At 38.2% G+C, this 19906-nt stretch overlaps 1 protein-coding gene across 2 annotated transcripts in view; it reads left to right on the top strand.

Annotated features, from left to right (window-relative positions):
• Positions 1-2975: 2975 nt before the first annotated feature.
• LOC114560947 (E3 ubiquitin-protein ligase rnf213-alpha) overlaps positions 2976-19906 on the top strand; it is a 65161-nt gene continuing 48230 nt past the window's right edge. The window contains exons 1-9 of one of the 2 annotated variants that reach the window (XM_028586577.1): positions 2976-3051; positions 3283-3456; positions 11159-11311; positions 12866-13485; positions 13926-14085; positions 15984-16201; positions 17613-17750; positions 18017-18172; positions 18304-19570. In XM_028586577.1, coding sequence (XP_028442378.1) covers positions 3024-3051; positions 3283-3456; positions 11159-11311; positions 12866-13485; positions 13926-14085; positions 15984-16201; positions 17613-17750; positions 18017-18172; positions 18304-19570 — 2914 coding nt within the window. In that variant the 5' untranslated portion in view covers positions 2976-3023. Of the gene's footprint in view, positions 3052-3282; positions 3457-11158; positions 11312-12865; positions 13486-13925; positions 14086-15983; positions 16202-17612; positions 17751-18016; positions 18173-18303; positions 19571-19906 lie in introns of those variants that run through there. The other variant, XM_028586578.1, reaches the window with a different exon arrangement.

Consider the following 19906-nt stretch of genomic DNA (forward strand, 5'->3'; position numbering starts at 1 on the left):
CATCAGCGATTGCTGCACAGAAAAACAGGATGAGTTGAAACCATATTAACTCACGTGAAATTTGTAAATAACAGTCTAAGAACATAATGTTCCCTTACCCCCGGGGTGTCCTACATTTTTTTACCCTCATCACATAGTCACCATTATCAACTCTGACTTTAATTTAGGATCATGAAAGACCATGCGTACCTGGTGGACATTGATCGTCTTCTTGTGTACACTTGGATGCCTCTGCTGCATGTGGATGATCTAACAAGCTTCATATCCTGTGTGAAAGTGGAGCTTCTAGACATTCTTCATTGCATACATTTCAGTGTCAAATCTGGAGTAACTCACTCCAACTGCCTGGTATGTATCCACAAAAGTTACTATAATACTATATATTTTTTTATAACAACCCATCAAATGAAAATTATCACCTGAATCACAGCTCCTGTTGGCTTCACTGAATTAATTAAGCTCATAGTTAGCTGTCTGGCCTGCATTTTTACTGCTTTGGTTTAATCTCATTGCTTTGTTTTTGATGGGCAGCCTACTGTACACTACAGTACCTGCTCAACACCAAACTTCAGACAAACGTGGAACGTGGAGCATTTAGTTCCACTACTTTTAAAAAGACAAATATTTCCCCTTGAGGAGTTGGTAGATACCCCAAAATAGAGCTAAATGCAAAGGTTAATATTCATCAGGTGTCAGAAACATGATTCCAGATGAATGATAATGTTGCTCTGTAACTGCTTGATGTGTAAATAAGCAAATATGCTTTATCAACCTGAACGGTAATAATATATCAGTGTTGTGTTCACAACCTGTTTCTGCTGCCTCCAAGTGGCCATAACAAATCGTTTTTTGCATATATATATAAAAGCTACCACTTGCTTGAATTACTTTATCACTGTCTTCAAATTCTGTGTTCTGTTAACTGATTTACAGGCTTTGGGAAATTTGGCATCTCATCTCATCAACAGAGAAAGCCATCACAACAACCGGTAAAATAAAAACCTTTTCCTATCACTGTAATACAGTATATCTGTAGTAATGACCATGGATTTCAGTATCTATATTGCTAGCAATTTTTATTCACAACAATAATTTTAAATATTTTCCCACAGCTTTGATGACAAATATGGAGAGTGTTGCCTGAAAACTGCAGTAAGGCTTCTCTATTCTATCTGCCACCACACAACAGATCCAGGCCTCAGTGATGTTCCTATTAACTTCCTTGATCTGGTCTGTCAGATTGCCAAGGCATACAACCACACAGATTCCCAGGTGAGACTCAACTGTCAATCTGTTGGACATGCCACACTTTTATGTCTCCATACCAAGCCATAGTCTTGCCTTAAAATGCCTGGAGATGTTTACAGCAACAGCTTTATTCTTTTATTTTTCTATCTTATATAGAGTAAAAGATTCAACTCAATGTGGAATATTAAATATTGTGAATAAGTTAATTATTGTTTTTCCTCTATCAAACATTTGACCCGTTTTTGACACTTATTTTTTGTTTCTCATAAAGCAAGGTACACAGCAAAGCAAAAAAAATAACCCAGACTAGCTAAATTTGTATGCTTAAATGCAAGCAGAGTTTTTGTATTATGCAGAATAAAATGAAAACATATAGATATCCATAGTAACTTCTAACTGCTATTCCAGGCAAGAGAGAGAATTCATGAAGAGTCAATAGGGGAGACATTAGAAACAATGAGGGAATGGCGGAGAAATACCTTCAGAAACAAACTGCTTAATGACTGGGATCGTACGCAGTTTTCTGTACCCCATGAAATTAAGGTAAGCAGAAATATGTGATAATGTATATCTTGTTCTCTATTATGGTTTTACATTTAAATAGTATAAAGGCTGCCATATATACCTGTGTGGATATGATGGGAATAGTAGTTTTTTTCAGTGCGATAGAAAGTTGATGTTTTACAGTACTTATAATACTATAAGTATTAATAACTATAATCCATATTTCTCTCTTTCTAGGTATGGGACAAGTTACTCTCACTATCCTTCAGTCATGAGGAACATACTTCATTCTGGAGAACCACCTGCATGGAGGATTTTGAAGGAAAACTAAAACGAGTAAGACTGGATTTGTGTTTGTGTTTACATTCTTACAGATCTTGGATTCTGGTATTTACATGCTTTACTTGTTCAATTGAGAAACAAAGCTGACGATGTCTGCTTGTGTGCTAGGAACACCCAATGGATCAAATTGGAATATACTCTAACAAGATGGAAGAACTGAGCAAGACAAGTCCATTGTTATGCAGCACGATGGAGAAATGTGCATTGGAGGCAGTTGCGGCTATTTGTCAGGTATGATTTGAATAAGTGGTGAATAAGCAGTTCATCAATTCTTTGCTTGATATAATATATTGTAAATGTAATCTATTTATAAACATTTGTAACTTGTATGAAGCAGCAAGGATGGTGTAAATAATAATTCTTTAACAGCTTATAACTACTATTAAACACTGTAATTATGAATACCTGTAATAAACGACTCCCACAGACACTTAATCTTATAGAGGAAGAAAAAATATGGTCTCACAAATTTAAATCCCCCTCTTTCTCTCCTATTTTCTATATCTCTCCAGATGTACTAAATAAAGGGAAAAGCCCTAAAAAAAAATATATAAATAAAATTAGTACATCCCTTTTTTCTTTGAGATTTTGAGCTTTTCTCCAATGCACCTGCATGACAAATCCTGGTTGTGCATGCTTTTTTCTCAATCTTCTTCTTACCAAAACATACAAGGACAATCAATTTCACTGGCTTAAATTTACCAGTGTGTGATGCCACCTGGAGTACGAAATGATTGAATTTTTTCCTGTAATTTATTTCTGTTTAGGATCACTCTGGCAGAGCTGTTTCAGCTCTATTTGAGAAACATGATATCACAAAGTTTGGGAAGCTGATGTCTGTTGTTGTGCTGAAAACATGGCCCAAAGATGTGAATGGAGATTACACTGAGGGCGAGGACTTGATATTTGAGTACCTTGTAAATTGGCCCATGGCCAAAACTCTTTTCCAAATGACAGGTAAATGCCTAAATGTAACATGATGTTAAGATAATGACTTGGAGTCTGCTCTTTACTAATGTCTAGGATATGGTGGTCACTCTCTTGCATAAATTGTGTGCGAGAAAGAAAATAGTAATGCCTAATTTATAAAGAAAAAGTAAAGGCTGACTTGCATTGTGTTGTTAATTATTGTCTCATAGCAAAATGTTTTTGTAATCAACTGTTTATGTTTGCACGCTTGTTTTACAGGCGTAGGCGGTAGACTGATCAACAACTTGTCAGATGAAGTGCAAATCAAGATGACATTGGCGAGTTCAGCATTCAAATCTGTGTCAGAGAAGTTCCTAAGTGGAGGGATCCAAATGAATACTTTAAACCAAATCCTCCAGAAAGAACGTGAATTTCTTGACTTGCTGAAGATAGGTAAGTAGGATCTGTCTTTTTCTGCTTAAATTCCTCTTCTTTTGTCTTCTCTTTCTTCTCCTGTTTGCTTTTACTTCTACTTTTTACTCCAAGTTGTACATGTGTACACCCCTTGGGTCCGTGTACTTTTTCGTTCATTCAATTTTCATTTCATAAACAGATATTGAAAAATAAAAAACAATGGTTATTTGATTTTCGTTTTAAAATACAACATTTGAAATTGAAATACAAGGCATTTTTTTCCTTTTCATGGTCAAAAGGGGATGGGAGAAATTTAAAATATGCTGTGATTTTCATTTTCTATTTCATATAACAAAAATAAAATCACTCTAGAAATGAAAAAAAGCTTGTTTTTTCATATTCAGAGACCGGATGTTGTCATTTCCAAGGCAACAGCGCCAGCCTAGCCTGCCAGGGTTGCTTTCAGCCCAGGCTGAAATTACTTTGGAAACTTGTACTCTTGATAATGCTTGGAGGGAATTAAAAACGTTATGGTTTTTCACGTTAAGCGTTTGAGAATGTCCCGGTAGCAGTTGAAGGAAATTGTAGCCTATAACTTCCTGAGCGACTGATCGTCCGTTTTTTGCCCTCCTTTACATACATAAATATGGCTATGAAATCATGAAATACATAAATGAGGCAATATGAACATAGGCATTAGTCATTATAGTTCAATAGCCTAAATATATATGTTTTACTTATATTTATTTCAGGGGACTTTTATTTATTCCGTCTATTTATATGCACGTTATAAGGAAGTTTTGTTATCTCACAGACTTCATCTAAAAGCAACTAGCCAGCCTGCCTGGCATCAGTGCATCATAGCAAATCACTATCTGCAAAGAAAAGAAAATATGAATATATCACGAGCGCGGCAGATTCCAAGCTCAGCTAGAGCGGGTAACGCCAGCTCTGTAGACGGACCAGAGTCAGTCAGCACCGGGGAGCGGACCGCGGGGACCGAGGTCAGTGCTGGTGGCTAGCTGCTAGCTAGCTGCAGCAGCTAATCTTAGAATATTAGACCCAGCACAGGAGGTCTGATCTCCATGATCTGATCCTGAACCGCCGGTGACTCTGCCAGATGAGCAACAGAAAGTTTGCTGGGATTGTTAACGGTGGCCTAACGGTAACGTTACAGCCGTGAACCTCAGCTGGTTCGATTGGGGCGAATAAGTTGTCTGCGGCGGGTAGAGACAGAGAGTCAGAGGGAGGCAGGGAGAGAGGGTAATAAATAAATGTGATATTATGATATAAAATTCCCCCCAAGCATTATCAAGAGTACAGGTTTCCAAAGTAATTTCAGCCTGGGCTGAAAGCAACACTGGTAGGCTAGGCTGGTGCTGTTGCCTTGGAAATGACAACATCCGGAATTGTTTTCTGAAACTGCAAAATAGCACCAGGGAACGTTTGCGCCGGAACACACCTCCTTTTTTCACTGAACCTCCCCCGGGAGCGCAAATATATTACCCAATTTACCGACGTGCGTCTGTGGAGGGAAAAGTCCGCTGTGCGTCGGGTGCAAAATAGGAATGATACATGCGTTGGTGTACAAAGGCAATTGCCCTGAGTGCAAGATAGGGCCCTCAATGTTAAATAGAAATAGCAATGGTGAAACTTAAAATGTCAAAAGGCAATTACCAAATATAAAATTCAAAAGATGAAACTTTTTTATTATTAATTTTTATAATTATTAAGTGCAAAGGCTAAAATAAAATAATTTTTTTTTCTATTTGAGATTTTAATTTAAGTATTTCTATTTAACCTTTTCCATTTCACATTTTGAGTTTCATATTTGATGTTTCGTCATTCAATAAAATATTTCAAAGATTTCAGTTTAAGCATTTATATTTAAGCTTTGCATTTTAAATTATCATTTTACATTTCAACTTTTGCTTTTTCAGTTTCCTTTTTCTTTTTTGAATTTAATTATGGCATGATTTTTCCTAGTAGCGTAGTAAAATAATAATATTTTTAATGTGATCTTGCTTTGTTTTCTCTTTGGACTTTCAATTTGGATTATGAATAAATATATCCTCCATATTGACTGAGCCTGAGATTGTATTGGAAATTCAAATTTCAGAACACATTTATTCCGAAATGTTTATATGCTTATGGATTTCTGGGCTGTGGGAGGTATACTATGCAGCAGCAGTCCCAGCCATAAAGTTTGGTTGTTTGTTTGTTTGTTTTATTTGGATCTCCATTAGCTTCAGCATAAACTAAAAGCTATTCTTTCTGAGGTCCTACAATCTGTCGTGTGGCAATACAATTTACGACATCACATTACACACCATACACACACAGACATTCCTTTACATTACACAACATTTGAAAATACAAATCATATTAAAATTTTACAGTTAATGCAATTAATCAAAAAGAAAAGACATTATTCTACTCTGAATATTTATATTTTAAGAGATAAGATATAACAAAAAGCCCTATAACAGACTCTTTCTAAATTGGTATTAGATATTGAAATTTCTTTGAAGGTAATTGTTCTTAAGTGATTTTTTAAAACCATACTGAGTGTTTTGTTGTTTGATAGTATTTGGGAGAGAGTTCCATTCACACATTGCTCTGTACCTGACTGAACGTTGAATTGATTTGGTTTTCACTTTAGGTAAAATAAAACTACCTCCTACTGCATGCCTCGTTGTTTAATGATGTGTATCAGTACTAAAGGATAGTTTTTTATATAAAGTAAAAGGTGTTTTGTTTGTTATAACATTATATATATATAAAAAAACATTAGTGAATACACAAATCTATTTTTAACTTTAAATTATGAGAGGCTTTCATGCATTTTATCGACATTTGATCTAAACCCACATGAGAGAGCGACACGTGCAGCTTTATTCTGAATCACTTGTAGTTTCTTAATATTAATTGTTGAAGTGCTGGACCAAACCACAGAGCAGTAATCAAGGTGTGAAAAACAAAAACAAACAAAACCTGAAGTACTTGTTTGTCTATGGTGTTAGGTTTTTTGCACACCTTGCTGCTTCTTTTTATTTGAACTTTTTCACAAAACATTTAGCAGCATTTCTGATTGTTCAGCATCATTCAAACATTGGAAGTAAAAAAAATTAAAGTGCAACTCTGTGCAAAGGTTTAAATCTGAATATTTAGAATAACTCAGTGTAGCATATAGTACCTCGATGGCATAGCAAAAACAATTGCAATGTAGACCACCACTTAAATAACAAACAAAACAAAAATAATAGCATTTCTCACAAGTATAAAATGTACAGTGTAACACAGTATGGTAGACACGGCATATTAAGGCAATCACTCTGTTTCACCTGATATCAAGTTAGCTGCAGTGAAAACAATATATAAGGGTAGAAACACATTTCTTTTGCATGTAACCTCTGGAGTTGAACTGTATGTAAAACATAAAACTAAACATTACAGTATGAAAACATCAATGCAATGTAAACTAAAATAGTTGGTTCAGGTTTTCCCCTGATAAGCCATACTTGCCTGAGCTCGAAAAACTGTCACAGAAACAACTGGCTCATATTTTTACAGTCCTTAAGTGACCTAGTTGTGTTACAGTCCTTAAGTGTGTTCACTTTTTAACATGATGGGCAAATTTTTCTTTAGAAAGATTAGCATTTCAGCCTTCTCAGCTGTCAGCCTGCTTCTCCGTTCATCAATGATAATGGAGGCTGTGCTGAAGACCCTCTCGCTCTCCACACTTGTTGAAGGTGCACAGAGAAATTTAGTTGCTGTGACCGTCAGGGAGGACAGTCTAGGTTGGTTAACTTTCCAGTACAGTAGTGGATTGTCCGATCGCAGAATAGTTGGCTCACTGAGGTAGGTCTGCACTTCAATGCTTGCACTTGTGGTTGACTCAGGACCAGGTTCTACTGTGCTTTCCTCCAGGATTTCCTCAAAAACACTTCCAAGTCTGCTCTTGCTTGCAGCATCCACCCTTGGAGTCTTCTTTGCTGGCTCTGAGGCTGCTGATTCAGACGATGTCCCCTCTCGTGGCTCTGAGGCTTCTGATGTGGTCTTCCTCAACATTTCTTCCATCTTACTTACCTCTGCCATTAATGCATCCTTTGTATGTTTTGATGTTTCAGCATTTGTGAAGTACCTGTAGTGATGAATACACATATGGCACATTTAGAATAAGCCTACCCTAAATATATAATTTAAAGGATGTTTGATCTCTCTCACACACACACACACACACACACACACACACACACACACACACACACACACACACCTACCTGTCTTTATATCTTGGATCCAGGAGCGTTGCCACAGAGTATATTGGCTCAGATTCCACGTCTCTGAAACGTCTGTTCACAGCCTCAAGGAGGGTGCCTTTCATGTTCTTGATTCCCTCATCTGCCTCATTTTCTTGAGTGAGAATGCGTTTCAGGACACAGACAATGGGGATGACATCAGATGCACATGCAGATGCAGAGCTCACCTCCCTTGTCAACTCTGTCAACTCCTCAAAAGGGGCTAGAACTGCGACGATCTTTTCCAGTATCCCCCACTGTTTTGCAGTCAATGTAGCTGGAAGGTTGTACTCCGCTGTATATGCACACAGGGCCCGTTTCTGCGCAATGAGGCTCTCTGCCATGTAATAGGTACTGTTCCACCTCGTTCTTACATCTTGTTGCAGGCGCTTGGTCGGCATATTCAGCTCCACCTGAATGTCCTCCAAGCGTGAATACGCAAGGGGCGAGTGCTTGAAGTGACCGACTATTTTTCTGCAGATAGCCAATACATCACTTACACTACGCTGTGATAGCAGCCCCTCGTTCACAATAAGTTGTAGGGTGTGTGCGAAGCATCCCAAGCTAGCCACTCCAAGACGATCCATTGCTTTTACCACGTTACTGGCATTGTCTCTCAAAATGACATGGACTTTGCTCTTCTCAATTTTCCATGTATTAAGCATCTCTTCTGTTGCTGTAGCTATGGAATCTCCTGTATGTGTGCCACGGAACTGCTTAGCCTGCAGCACTGCTTTTTGCAAAGCAAAACTCGAGTCTATCCACTGTGCGGTCAGACTTAGTAATGACATTGGGCACACGTCTGAGCTCCAGATGTCCGTTGTGAAACTAATCACAGCAACGTTTTCCAAGCATTTCAAAATGAATTCGCTTACTTGTTTGTACTTATTGGGGATAGCTGTTTCGGAGATGAAATGCCGGTTCGGCAACATGTAGCGAGGCTCCAAATGTTCCATTAAACGTCGAAACCCCACATTTTCTACCACAGAAAGTGGCTGGTCATCCAGCACAATGAATTCGGTGACTTTATCCGTTATCAACTTTGCTTTGTTGCTGCCTGGAGGGAGTTTTTCGAGCTTCTGAATTGTTTCAATCAGTGTTGGTTGTTGCGGCGCACTTTTTTTCTTGGCACTCGTTGCCTGTATGAATTCGGAATACTCTTTTCCGTGATGCTTCTTTAAGTGTTTAATCAAGTTCGTGGTGTTGAAGTTTCCAACGCTGCTGCCACCCCTCGAAACACTCGCTTTGCATAAATTGCACTCAGCTGTTTTGCTTTTTTCCCCATTGAGCTTGAAATAATTCCATACAGCTGACATGATGTTGACAGGTCTCACTGGTTTTGCTTTGCTAATTGCTAGCTCCCTGCCATCCATGCATCAGGCACGTGACACATGCTGCTCATCTTTTTGGTTACTTGTCATAACACGTCTTTTTACGGCATGTCGCTCAACGTTTAGTTTAGGCAAATGGATCGGATTATACTCAGATATCCGATCCATTAATTTTGGCCAGTATCGGACCGATACCGATACCGATACTGAGTATCGGATCGGTGCATCTCTACTTTATACGCCTCTGCTGACATCATATAGCCTAAGCTCATTACTATTCCTCAGCTCGCCCAGTTGGGCTGGGTAAAGGATTCTGACAGCCAATCTCTCATTGGCTAGCTGTTAGCCAATCAGATTCAAACAGCTAAGCTTGTTGAATATTAATGAGAACTGGCAGAAATCGAGCTGAGTCTTCCAGTAGGCTTTCTATACCACGCTAGAATGGCTTGAAACAATGTAACCAAGGCATTCTTTCCACAAAAAATGTTATAGAGTCCATGGTAGAACTTCAGACATTACCACAAAGTAATATAATAAGTGTGGCATTGCACCTTTAATAACAAGGTGTTGCCCATTATAGTTACCAGTTTCTGAACATGTTTGTCCCAACACAATCTATTGTCAGTCATCACTCCCTAAAGTTTAGCCTCTTCTCCTTGCTCTACTGAAGTTTGCTCTACACTGAGTTCAAGTTTTTGTTTGGAACATAAAGAAAAATGAGTTCCAACCACTAAACTGGTAGTTTTAGATATATTGAGAATCAGTTTGTTACTACTGATCTAGTCCACAACTGACTGTAGCTATCTCTCTAGTTTTGTATTTAGAGCACCAATATCAGTTCCTGATAAATATATCGTGGAATCACCAGCAAACATTGAAATGCTTGCTTTATCTAAAACAGATGGTAGATCATTGGTAAAGATTGTGTAGAGGAGCGGCCCAAGACAACTTCCTTGAGGCATGCCATGTTCCATAAGCCTTACCTTTGAAAAGCTTCCATTAAAGTAAACTAATTGTTTTCTGTCAGTCAAATAACTTTTCATCCATAATAATGCGGAAAACATTCAATTTTTTTAACAGTAAGTCATGATCAGTTATATAAAATGCTGTAGTAGAATCAATCATTACAACATCTATTATTTTCCTCTCCTCCATATCCTTGAACCAGTCATCAACCATCTGAGTAAGGGCTGTGGCTGTTGAGTGTTTTACTCTGTATGCATGCTGAAAATCTGTAATTAAATCGTTATTTAAAAAACTAAGACTGAATCTGTTCATAAACAATTCTTTCATTTATTTTACCAAGAATTGGTAATAAACTTATTGGTCTACTGTTTGATCCAGAGAAAGACATTTTCTTATTTTTAGGTATTGGCACAACTTTACTTTTTTTCCATGCTTGCAAACATATATTTTCCATAAAACACATATTAATTATATAAGCAATATTAGGTGCAATGACTGAAACTATTGGCTTAAGCAATTTATAGCCGACATAGTCAATACGAGGTGTTTTGTTTTTACAATTCATCAAAAGTACTTCTTGAAAGCAGGTAATAATGATTAAAAACTCCCTACAACTTTTTTTTTTGGGAACTGTTGCTTCTTAATTCTGCTCCTGCCCCCTCCTGGTAAATTTCTGACCACTCCCACAGTGTGTGTGTACTGCTCCTGCCTGTTCTCGTGTGTGTCAGGTCCTGCCCGCACAGCAAACATTAGATTGACAGTCAATAGATTGACCATTGATTTTGTGTGTTCTCCCCTCCCACAAGGAAACTAGTTGTTTTACTGTGTAGTGTTAATAAATATATGCATACCTGTCAGTAATAAGTAGCGAAATTACATTTTAGTGCATAATTACATTAATAAAAGTGGAATAATTACAGGTATTCTAGTGCATTTAGGGCAATGTGTCATTGTATTCATTTATTTATTTAACTTATTTTAGAACGTCTTGGCTGTGGTTTGTTTTCCTCAGGTTGTTTAATTTTGTTTCATTTCCCTGTATTTTAACACACTGTAACAGATTTCATGTTAGTCCCTGTTGATTGGATTGATTGTATTGAACTTCACAGTTGTAAGTCTACTTTTTTGTTTATGTTCCTCCAGATGGGCTTTGCGATGATCGTCGTTGTAAAGATGACAGAAAAATGAGAACATTACTGAGACAAAGAAAAGAGGAAGCAGAAGCTGTCCATAGTGACAAGGAGCTGGTCAGGGGTCTTTTACAAATCTGCCAGGAACTTCCACAACATGTCAAAGGTAAGCATCGCTGGTACACAGAGCAAACATATTGTTTACGGTTTCAGTTAAGTCAAGTTAAGTTATGCATGTTTGTAATCCAAAAGGGGTTTGGTTGAAAAAGGTCAATGAGTGCGAACCCCAGTGCCGGGGGTCTGTTCTTGGACGCTCACACCTCCCGCCAGATCAGCAAACTTTTTGTTTGCTGTCGTTACACAGATTAAACCCAGCGCTTGCTGAATTTGAGTTTCTATAGCCATTAACTGAAGGTCCATCTCTGGAGTTGCCGTCTGCACTCCTCCCGGTGAAGTAGTCTCCTAACGGCGGGGATTGACGCAGGGGGACCGAAGGGTGTTTTAGCTTGCTAGCTCTTGTTGCATTTGTGTTCTGATAAACAGAGAAAGTGAGAGTGGGAAAAGGAGGGGCTGAGCTAATCAATGGGTTGTCCCCAGCTCTACTATGGAATAAGATTTTACATAGTAAAAAAACTAAAAATCAATATGTGCCAGTCAATGTGGCGTGTCATCACAAATGAATCAATGTATGGGAAACACTGCATATGCATTTTTTGTGACATAACAGCTTGAGACATTTTTTTCTTATCAAAAAATGTATATATCCGAACCTACCCAATAAACGAATAGTCAAATATCCGGGTCCAGACCTATTAATGATTTTTACCGTTATTTAGGGATGGTGCTAAAAAGACCAAAGCCAGTTCTAAGCTGATGCCACAGCCATGTTATGTTGTTGCTGATTTGGACTAGAGAGATGTATTTTGCTGATGCAGCAAGAATCAAAGGATCTAGGGAAACCCATAGCTTAACTAGGCAAAGCAATATGTCAAAAGATACCAGCAAATTCACGTCAGGTCCAGTTGTCCATATTGAACTTTGTGTTAAAGCACAAGGTGTGTTTTCTTTCCAGAATAATTTACTGACACATTTGGTATTGGTTCTGGTGATTGTGGGCCTCCTATCATTTTTTTTATTTATTAGCCATGAAAATGATTGGTTTGTTTGTTTTGGTTTTCATCATATTTTTTTGTGGATTAGGAATACAGATGCATTGACTTGTTATTGCTTCTCATGCAGGTGGGCAATTTACATGCATGTTAGCAGTATATTTTTGTGATGTGAACATGTGAGGCAATGTGAGGCGACATGAGGTGATGCATCAGTCAGTTTTGTGAGTACTTTGCTCTTTGAGGTTAGAAGAAAATTGCTGAGGTGTTTCTCAACAGCGGTGTGGAGACATTGACCAAAGCTACCAATAGACTCACCTCACTTGACATTAAGGTGGTTCTTTAAACCACATAGCACTTTTTATCCTGTGAAATAGAATCATACTGTACAGGCGCCCAACTCCAAGTCTGTGGTTCCTCTGCAGGATCTGCTGGCCCTTATTTTCTATTCTGTGATTCAGTTGATCTGACAGGGCTTTATTATCAAGTTGTTACTCCTTTCCATTGAAAGGGTTCAGATCTTGGATTATGATATTGAGGATTTAGGACTGAAAGGACATTTGAAAGACCTGTATATCATACATTCTTAATAATATATTTTGAATTCACAGTTGACTTCAAGGGGTTGGACAAAAACCTTCATCAGAACATTGAGATGATGAATTTGAATACATTTATGAAGGTTCACACTCTTGATGGACAGACCTCTCCTGCAATTGGAAAAGTCACTTATTTCAACCTTTGTGATATCACCCGTCAAATGGCTACAGAATTGCATGCCATTAAAGACAGCACACTCTTTAAAATGTGCTGGATGAACCAAGTGGAAGAGCTGTCAAGAGACCAACCTAATACAGATGACACTGAACATCTCGATGGAAATGAAGAAATCTACACTCTTGACCTGGTCTACGGCAAAATATTCCAGAGCTGCTACAGCAACTACAAAGGGCTCTATGATGGTCTGAAGAGTGGGGAACTGTTACTGGAGGAAATAGACAGCATCTTTGAGGACTATAAAGGAAATTACGAAGACCTGCAGAAAGATTTAGACATCATGTGCAGAACAAATCCATCTGATGATGGAAAATGGATCAGAGGAAGGATTCAGCAAATTCGACAGTACCATGAGCTTCATCTTGCAATGGAATCAGCCAAAATCATCATGGATATCAGGAACACAATATGTCCAGAAGGAGACTTCAAAGTACTGGAGAAATTGCTGCAAATGGTACATTTTTCAACAATTTAAAGTCAGGAAGAGAAGCTCTGTCCTTAAAAAATGTCTTTTAAAGAAACACCTTACCTGTAAGACAGTAGACATACTAATATGGCTTCATTCATAAAGGGGAATCTGTTAGAGATACTTTTGGTGGATATAGAAGAATATGTAGTTGTATTCAGCTGTGGAAAATGTATTTTCCAGATGCACATGATTATAGACATATTAGAGTATATTGCTGTCAATAAGTAATTAGCTTTTCCATTGTACACATTGGTGTGTAGACATGGACATTTAAATAATTAACTTTATTTTACATTCACCCACTGTCCTAGATCATTTAGATTAGTTTGAGAAAATGAACTTCCTGTAGTCATAAACTTGTATGTTAAATAGGACATCAGAAATCATACACTCAACAATTTGATAATGTGAATTTATTTTTTCAGAGTCAAGATGACTTCAAGAAAAACAGCCTGAATTGCATAGATGACACTTTCATGAAGACCAAAAAGATCCTGATGGACATTACAAATGATCGCAGGGAGTGTCTTCAGAAACTCAGTCAGAGCCAAGAGTTTGTCCTGTGGGTTAAAGAAGCGCTCGAAGGTACAGTAGATACCATTTTTTTTTTCCTAAGGGCCCTATCTTGCACCCGGCGCAGCGCAAAGCCCGACGCAAGTGTCTTTGCTAGTTTAAGACCGACGCAGTTGTCAATTTCCCGTCCAGCACCCACGTCGTTTAAATAGCAAATGCACCTGCGCCCATCTGTGCGCCCATGTGCGTGCTGGTCTTACAGGAAGGTGTGTTCAGCTGAATCTTGGCGTATTGCTATCTTGAGGCAGCGGAAAGTGATCGCGCCATTGACCAACAAAACCTGGACTGAAGTCAATAACGCAGCATTTCATTGTTATTTTAACAGCGCATTAGTAAAATTATGGGATTAGTTTTGTGGCTTTAATTCCAAGCAAAACTTCTCAAGTATCAAACAAAACACTAACTCAAGCAAAAAAATTGTCACCTCAAAGGTAAAACTTAAAACTTGCAAACAAAACATTTGTGTAGTTGTAAACTATTGGTCTTTTATTTGTTTGATATTATGTCCTTTTGTTTACAGTTCCCTCTGCTTCTTTCTCAATGATCAGTCTTTTGCTCTCTCCATCACGTTTGCAGTCATGATCCCAGCTTTCTCCTTTGCGCTCCCTGAGTTTTTGCTTGCAATTCTGACACAAATATCTCGCGTGGGCGGGTCTTGCAGGGGTGCGTCCCCATTGGCTAATGAGTGTTAAGGGAAAGTTTGAGTGACAGCTCAGCCTCAGTGCAGGTAAACTAACGTTAGAGACTCAGAGTCTGGTCTGGAGGACACACAAGCCACTCCACAGGGAATTACTACAAGATTAATAAAGTGTAAGTATTATTAATATATATATATTATCTGTGATCTACGTTGCAAGCATGGTTACTAGACATTTGTTGTTTCGTTGTGTTAAGTTACTAGCTAGCTAGCTAGTAAAGCTTTTTTAAGTTAGCATTTAACGTTAGCTATACTGCTAACATTATTTAAACTTGTAGCCACCGGCTACCATCCTGAGCTAATAATTTACCATGGGAATCATGTATTCTTCGTGAGGCCTTACTCAATAGAGCTGTATTAATTATCGTCTTCTCTCTGTAGAGACCTGCAGGACCCGGGCAGAGCTACGATGCTCTCCCAGGTAACCCGTAGGTTAGTAACGTAGCTATATTATGGTCTATTAGTCTGTAAGACCCGCCCATGCAAGATATTTGTGTCAGAATCGCAAGCAAAAACTCAGGGAGCGCAAAGGAGAAAGCTGGGAGCATGACTGCAAACGTGATGGAGAGAGCAAAAGACTGATCATTGAGAAAGAAGCAGAGGGAACTGTAAACAAAAGGACATAATATCAAACAAATATAAGACCAATAGTTTACAACTACACAAATGTTTTGTTTGCAAGTTTTAAGTTTTACCTTTGAGGTGACAATTTTTTTGCTTGAGTTAGTGTTTTTTGTTTGATACTTGAGAAGTTTTGCTTGGAATTAAAGTCACAAAACTAATCCCATATAAAATGCGCCTAGGCTCGTGCACAGCATGCACACACTATGCGGACACTAGAATTATGATATGATCTTCTATATGAAGCAGATCAGTTTCTTCTCCTAAAATATCTCCTTCCTGCTTAGCAAATAATAGCAATGTGCCAAGGTACAAACGCGCATGGCTTTTACAGGGAATGGGAGATGACACTCTGATTGGTTTATTGCATGTTACGCCCAAAACACATCTAAGATTAATGAAGACAGACCTTTTGAAACATGTGCCTGGTGCACTGACCCTTTTTTTCCGCCGTTAAACTAGCAAAAGGGGATTTGTACACACCCTAAACGCACCTGTGCTAGGCGCTTCACGCTCTGCGCTTAGATTGTTAAAATAGGGCCCCAAGTGTTAAACACGTTTTGCATCTGCTTAAGGAAATTTGTAATTGCAGATATCAATGAGTTGAAAGTTTTTGTTGACCTGGCGTCCATCTCTGCTGGAGAAAATGACCTGGATGTGGATCGAGTGGCCTGTTTTCATGATGCTGTCCTTGGTTACTCTTCAATATTGTATGGACTGAAGCAGGACTCTGATTTTGAGGCCTTCAAAGAGTCATTGTCAAAATTGTGGAAGGCACTTGAAAATGACAGAAATATACCAACGAAGCTGGTGAGATTCCACATTTTATGTTACCACCATTCTCTAACTAATTTCAATATTATAACTAAGTTTTCATATTGTCTAAACCAAATTATTTGAAAGTGAAAATGAAAATTAATCAATTAGGTATATCCAATGTATACCACAGAACCGGCAGTATTTTAGAAAGGGTCGCTATTTAGGCAAATGTTTTGTATGTTACAGATACCCCTATCAGTGGAGACATTAGACTTGACGTACAGGGTTGTAAACCTGTGTCAACCCTGCAGTCACTTTTCAACACGAAACAGATGATTGATTTATTTTTATTTTTGCAGTGACAGCGCAGGTCACTAAAACATTATACATATGTAGTTATAGTGCTTGATCTTCATCCTCCACCGCATTAATCGCTCATTATTTTAACTCATTTATTAACGTCATCACATAATTAGCCTATTGGGCTTTTAAAGAAACTTTCACACACTCAGTTGCTGTGACAGTTTGCGGTGGTGTTGGCGCAACGAATTATGAGCGTGATTCACATGATCATTAGTCTCTGCTCTCGTGCTACTGTAAAAAATATATGAATATAAGGCAGTTTGTAGAGCGAATCTCCACCACTATTGCGCCGCTCTCACGCCTGGTGTGGACAGTTTCACTTATTAACAATGAACACCGACGTCAGTCAGTCAGTGAGAGAGCGAAGAGAGAGAGAGAGAGAGAGACGGACGTGTAGTGAGAGTGCACAGCAGTTTTGGGCCGTAAGGGGCCTGAATATACATGAATTAATAAAAATGTTGATTTGCATCACATCATTTCATACATTACCGTAACTCCAAACATGTAGTGGGCTGCAGAAAAAAAACTTTGGTCGCGCTGGGTCCTCACTTTGATGCTCCAAAATCAAAACAAGGTCGGAGTAGACGCGTCAAAGCAGTTTGACGCACGTCAAAACGCTTTTGGTGCGTATACGGTCATTTAAAACAATGGGTGTACTTCGCACGCGTCAGGCGCTTTCAGTGCGTTTGAGCCTTTACACTTGGGACCTGTAGGATCAGTGTGGTGCATGCTATAACGGACTCCATTGTTAAGTAGTTTCTAGCAGTGTGTCCTCTTCCACAAATTTCAGCAATTAGGTTGGCCAGTACAATTTTGTCTTAACCAATAGGAATGATGGTCAAATTAAATATAAAATAAAACCCTAAAAAATAAATACATCTTTAATTAGTGCATCTCCACAATACTTTTGAAAAGGTATATCCTCTGAGGGGAGTTATCTATCTATCTAGTTGCATGCAAGTCCTATTTTATCAAATTCCATAAAATAAATACATGGCTAATATTTTAATAACCATTTATAGAATTATTTTTTTTATTATTTTAGTTTAATTTAGAATTAGATATAGAAATATTCTTTTTTGTGTGTGTTTGATTTCAGCGGGATACAGCACGTCATCTGGAATGGTTAAAGACTGTAAAGGAAAGCCATGGATCTGTTGAATTTTCATCCCTGTCCCTGGCTACATCCATCAATGAGAAAGGGGTATACACCATCAAGGCCCAAAACCAGAAAAAAGTATGCTGCTAGTATAATTGACTACATGACATTAATGCTTACATTTACAGGACTATTTGGAAAAAATAAATAACATGACTGATAATTTTTACGTAATGAATACTTACTGCTCAGATAATTACCTTTTGTGTATAATTTTTTACAGACACATACACATTTTAACAGTTGTAATGTATATATGAACCATGACAATTAGCTCTAGTGCAATGTCATGCAAAATAAACACACTAATCTAGTCTATATCATATTGGTGTTTCCCTTTATAGCTCACTTTAGAGACTTCCCTGATGCTGCAAATTCAGGACGGACATGAGAAAAACATGGAATGCACCTATGATGACCTGAAAGAGTTGCAGAATAAGCTTATGCTCATGTCTGGAAGAGGGGAACAAAAACAGAGTGAAGTGGAACACTTTGTTGAGGTGTTATATATTTTTGTGATAAGATATTTGCTTTTCTGTAAATTAATGGAATGTTTAAAATAATTGATGTATGTTTTTTTCACATTATAACTGTGTTCACTGTAATCTCACTTTATCTTCTTCATATTTAGGTGTTTGACAATGTCCAAAGACTTGCCAAAGCCTTTGTAGACCTTTATTCTGCAGGGAACCCACTCTTCAGGTGTTGGGAAGCTAAGATTAATTGCAAAACTCAGAGTGACCCATGTATCATTATGGAAATCAACTTCTGCAAGACTCTGCATCAAATCCAAGTATGTGGAAGTCTAGTTGAACAACTAACAGCACTGTCCAAGAAGATGGAGGTGTTTCTTGATGAATGGCAACACTTCATGGACAAACAGAGATCAGATTATTACTACTTAAACTACTTCACAGCAGAACAAATATTCTACCTGTGCAGTGTTGTGACTCCATCAAATGTGAATGCAGAAATAGAGGACAAAGCTTTGATGATGCTCTCTTTTATCAAACCAAACTGCACAACATCAGATGTCTGGAGCACATGGGGAAGGTTTCACAACCATTTTGAGCCTGGAAAAAGGATGAATGAAGATACTCACTTTCAAAGTCACTTTCTTCACCAGGAAGACAGCAATATGTCTTTAGCCAATGTAAGCCATTTTACAGCCGATAATCCAGCAGACCAAACGGTTGATTTGAAAGAAATGGAAGAGTTGTGGAATGGCTACATGAAGAATGAGGGGATATTTTTCCATGACCTTTTGGACATAAGGAGTTTAGGGGATCTGTTGAAAATGATGACTATCACAGAAAACCAAAGTGAAAACGAATGGGAAGAACCAGTGCTATCAGAGTTAAGTGACAATTCAATCAGAAGAATTCTCCCAAAAGGCCTCTTCTCAAACCAACCTAATCTCATAATTTGCCCATACGATGAGGTCCTGACTTCAAGTATCTGCTTGTACATGACCAGTGAGTATGAGCCACTGCCAAGTTATGATGAGGTTCTCTTGTGTACCCCTGCAACATCTTATGAGCAAGTAGAGCTTTTCCTGAGGAGATGTCTCACACCAGGTGACATTGGCCAGAAGATTTACACAATGCTTTGGGCAGACCAACTAACCTATGATGTTAGCTGTGCAATGGAGAAGTGTTTTCAAAAACTGCATCCCCTACATGAATACACTCTAATGATCTTTTGCAGCTCTGACAGGGAGCACACTTACATTCCTACTGCATTCAGTCAGTTCAAAAGAGACTTTGTCCCACAAGAGCCATTGGAAAGGATTCAGAAGTACTTATCAAGGCATTACACGATCCCCTCCAATCACAAGCATGCTGTGTTCAAAGGTGGCCATTCTGTTGGCATTGTTGCTTCCCACCGTGCAGGAGTAGGTGAGTCCTACATGTACAGTAGTTTTTCTTCTCATATCACTAATTTACTCTCTGTGCCAGTGTTATGTAAGGGAATTATGTAGATAGATCATCAACAAAACCAAGCAAAGAAATAATGCCCTATCTTGTGCATTATACAATACATATTGAGAATCTGAACCTGAGAGAGATCACCCATGGGGATATTTTTTGGTGTGCCCCTTAAAAAATGGGTTATGTATGAGTAAGTTTATCCTTTGACTGAAACCAGCTATATGGTGTTTATTATAGAAAATAAGGTGCAGAATCAAACTGATCAGGTTTTGTTTTCTGGGAATAATATTTTTTCTTCCTAGA

This window comes from Perca flavescens, chromosome 9 (genome assembly GCF_004354835.1).
Source record: "Perca flavescens isolate YP-PL-M2 chromosome 9, PFLA_1.0, whole genome shotgun sequence".
In the NCBI taxonomy this organism is placed as follows: domain Eukaryota; kingdom Metazoa; phylum Chordata; class Actinopteri; order Perciformes; family Percidae; genus Perca; species Perca flavescens.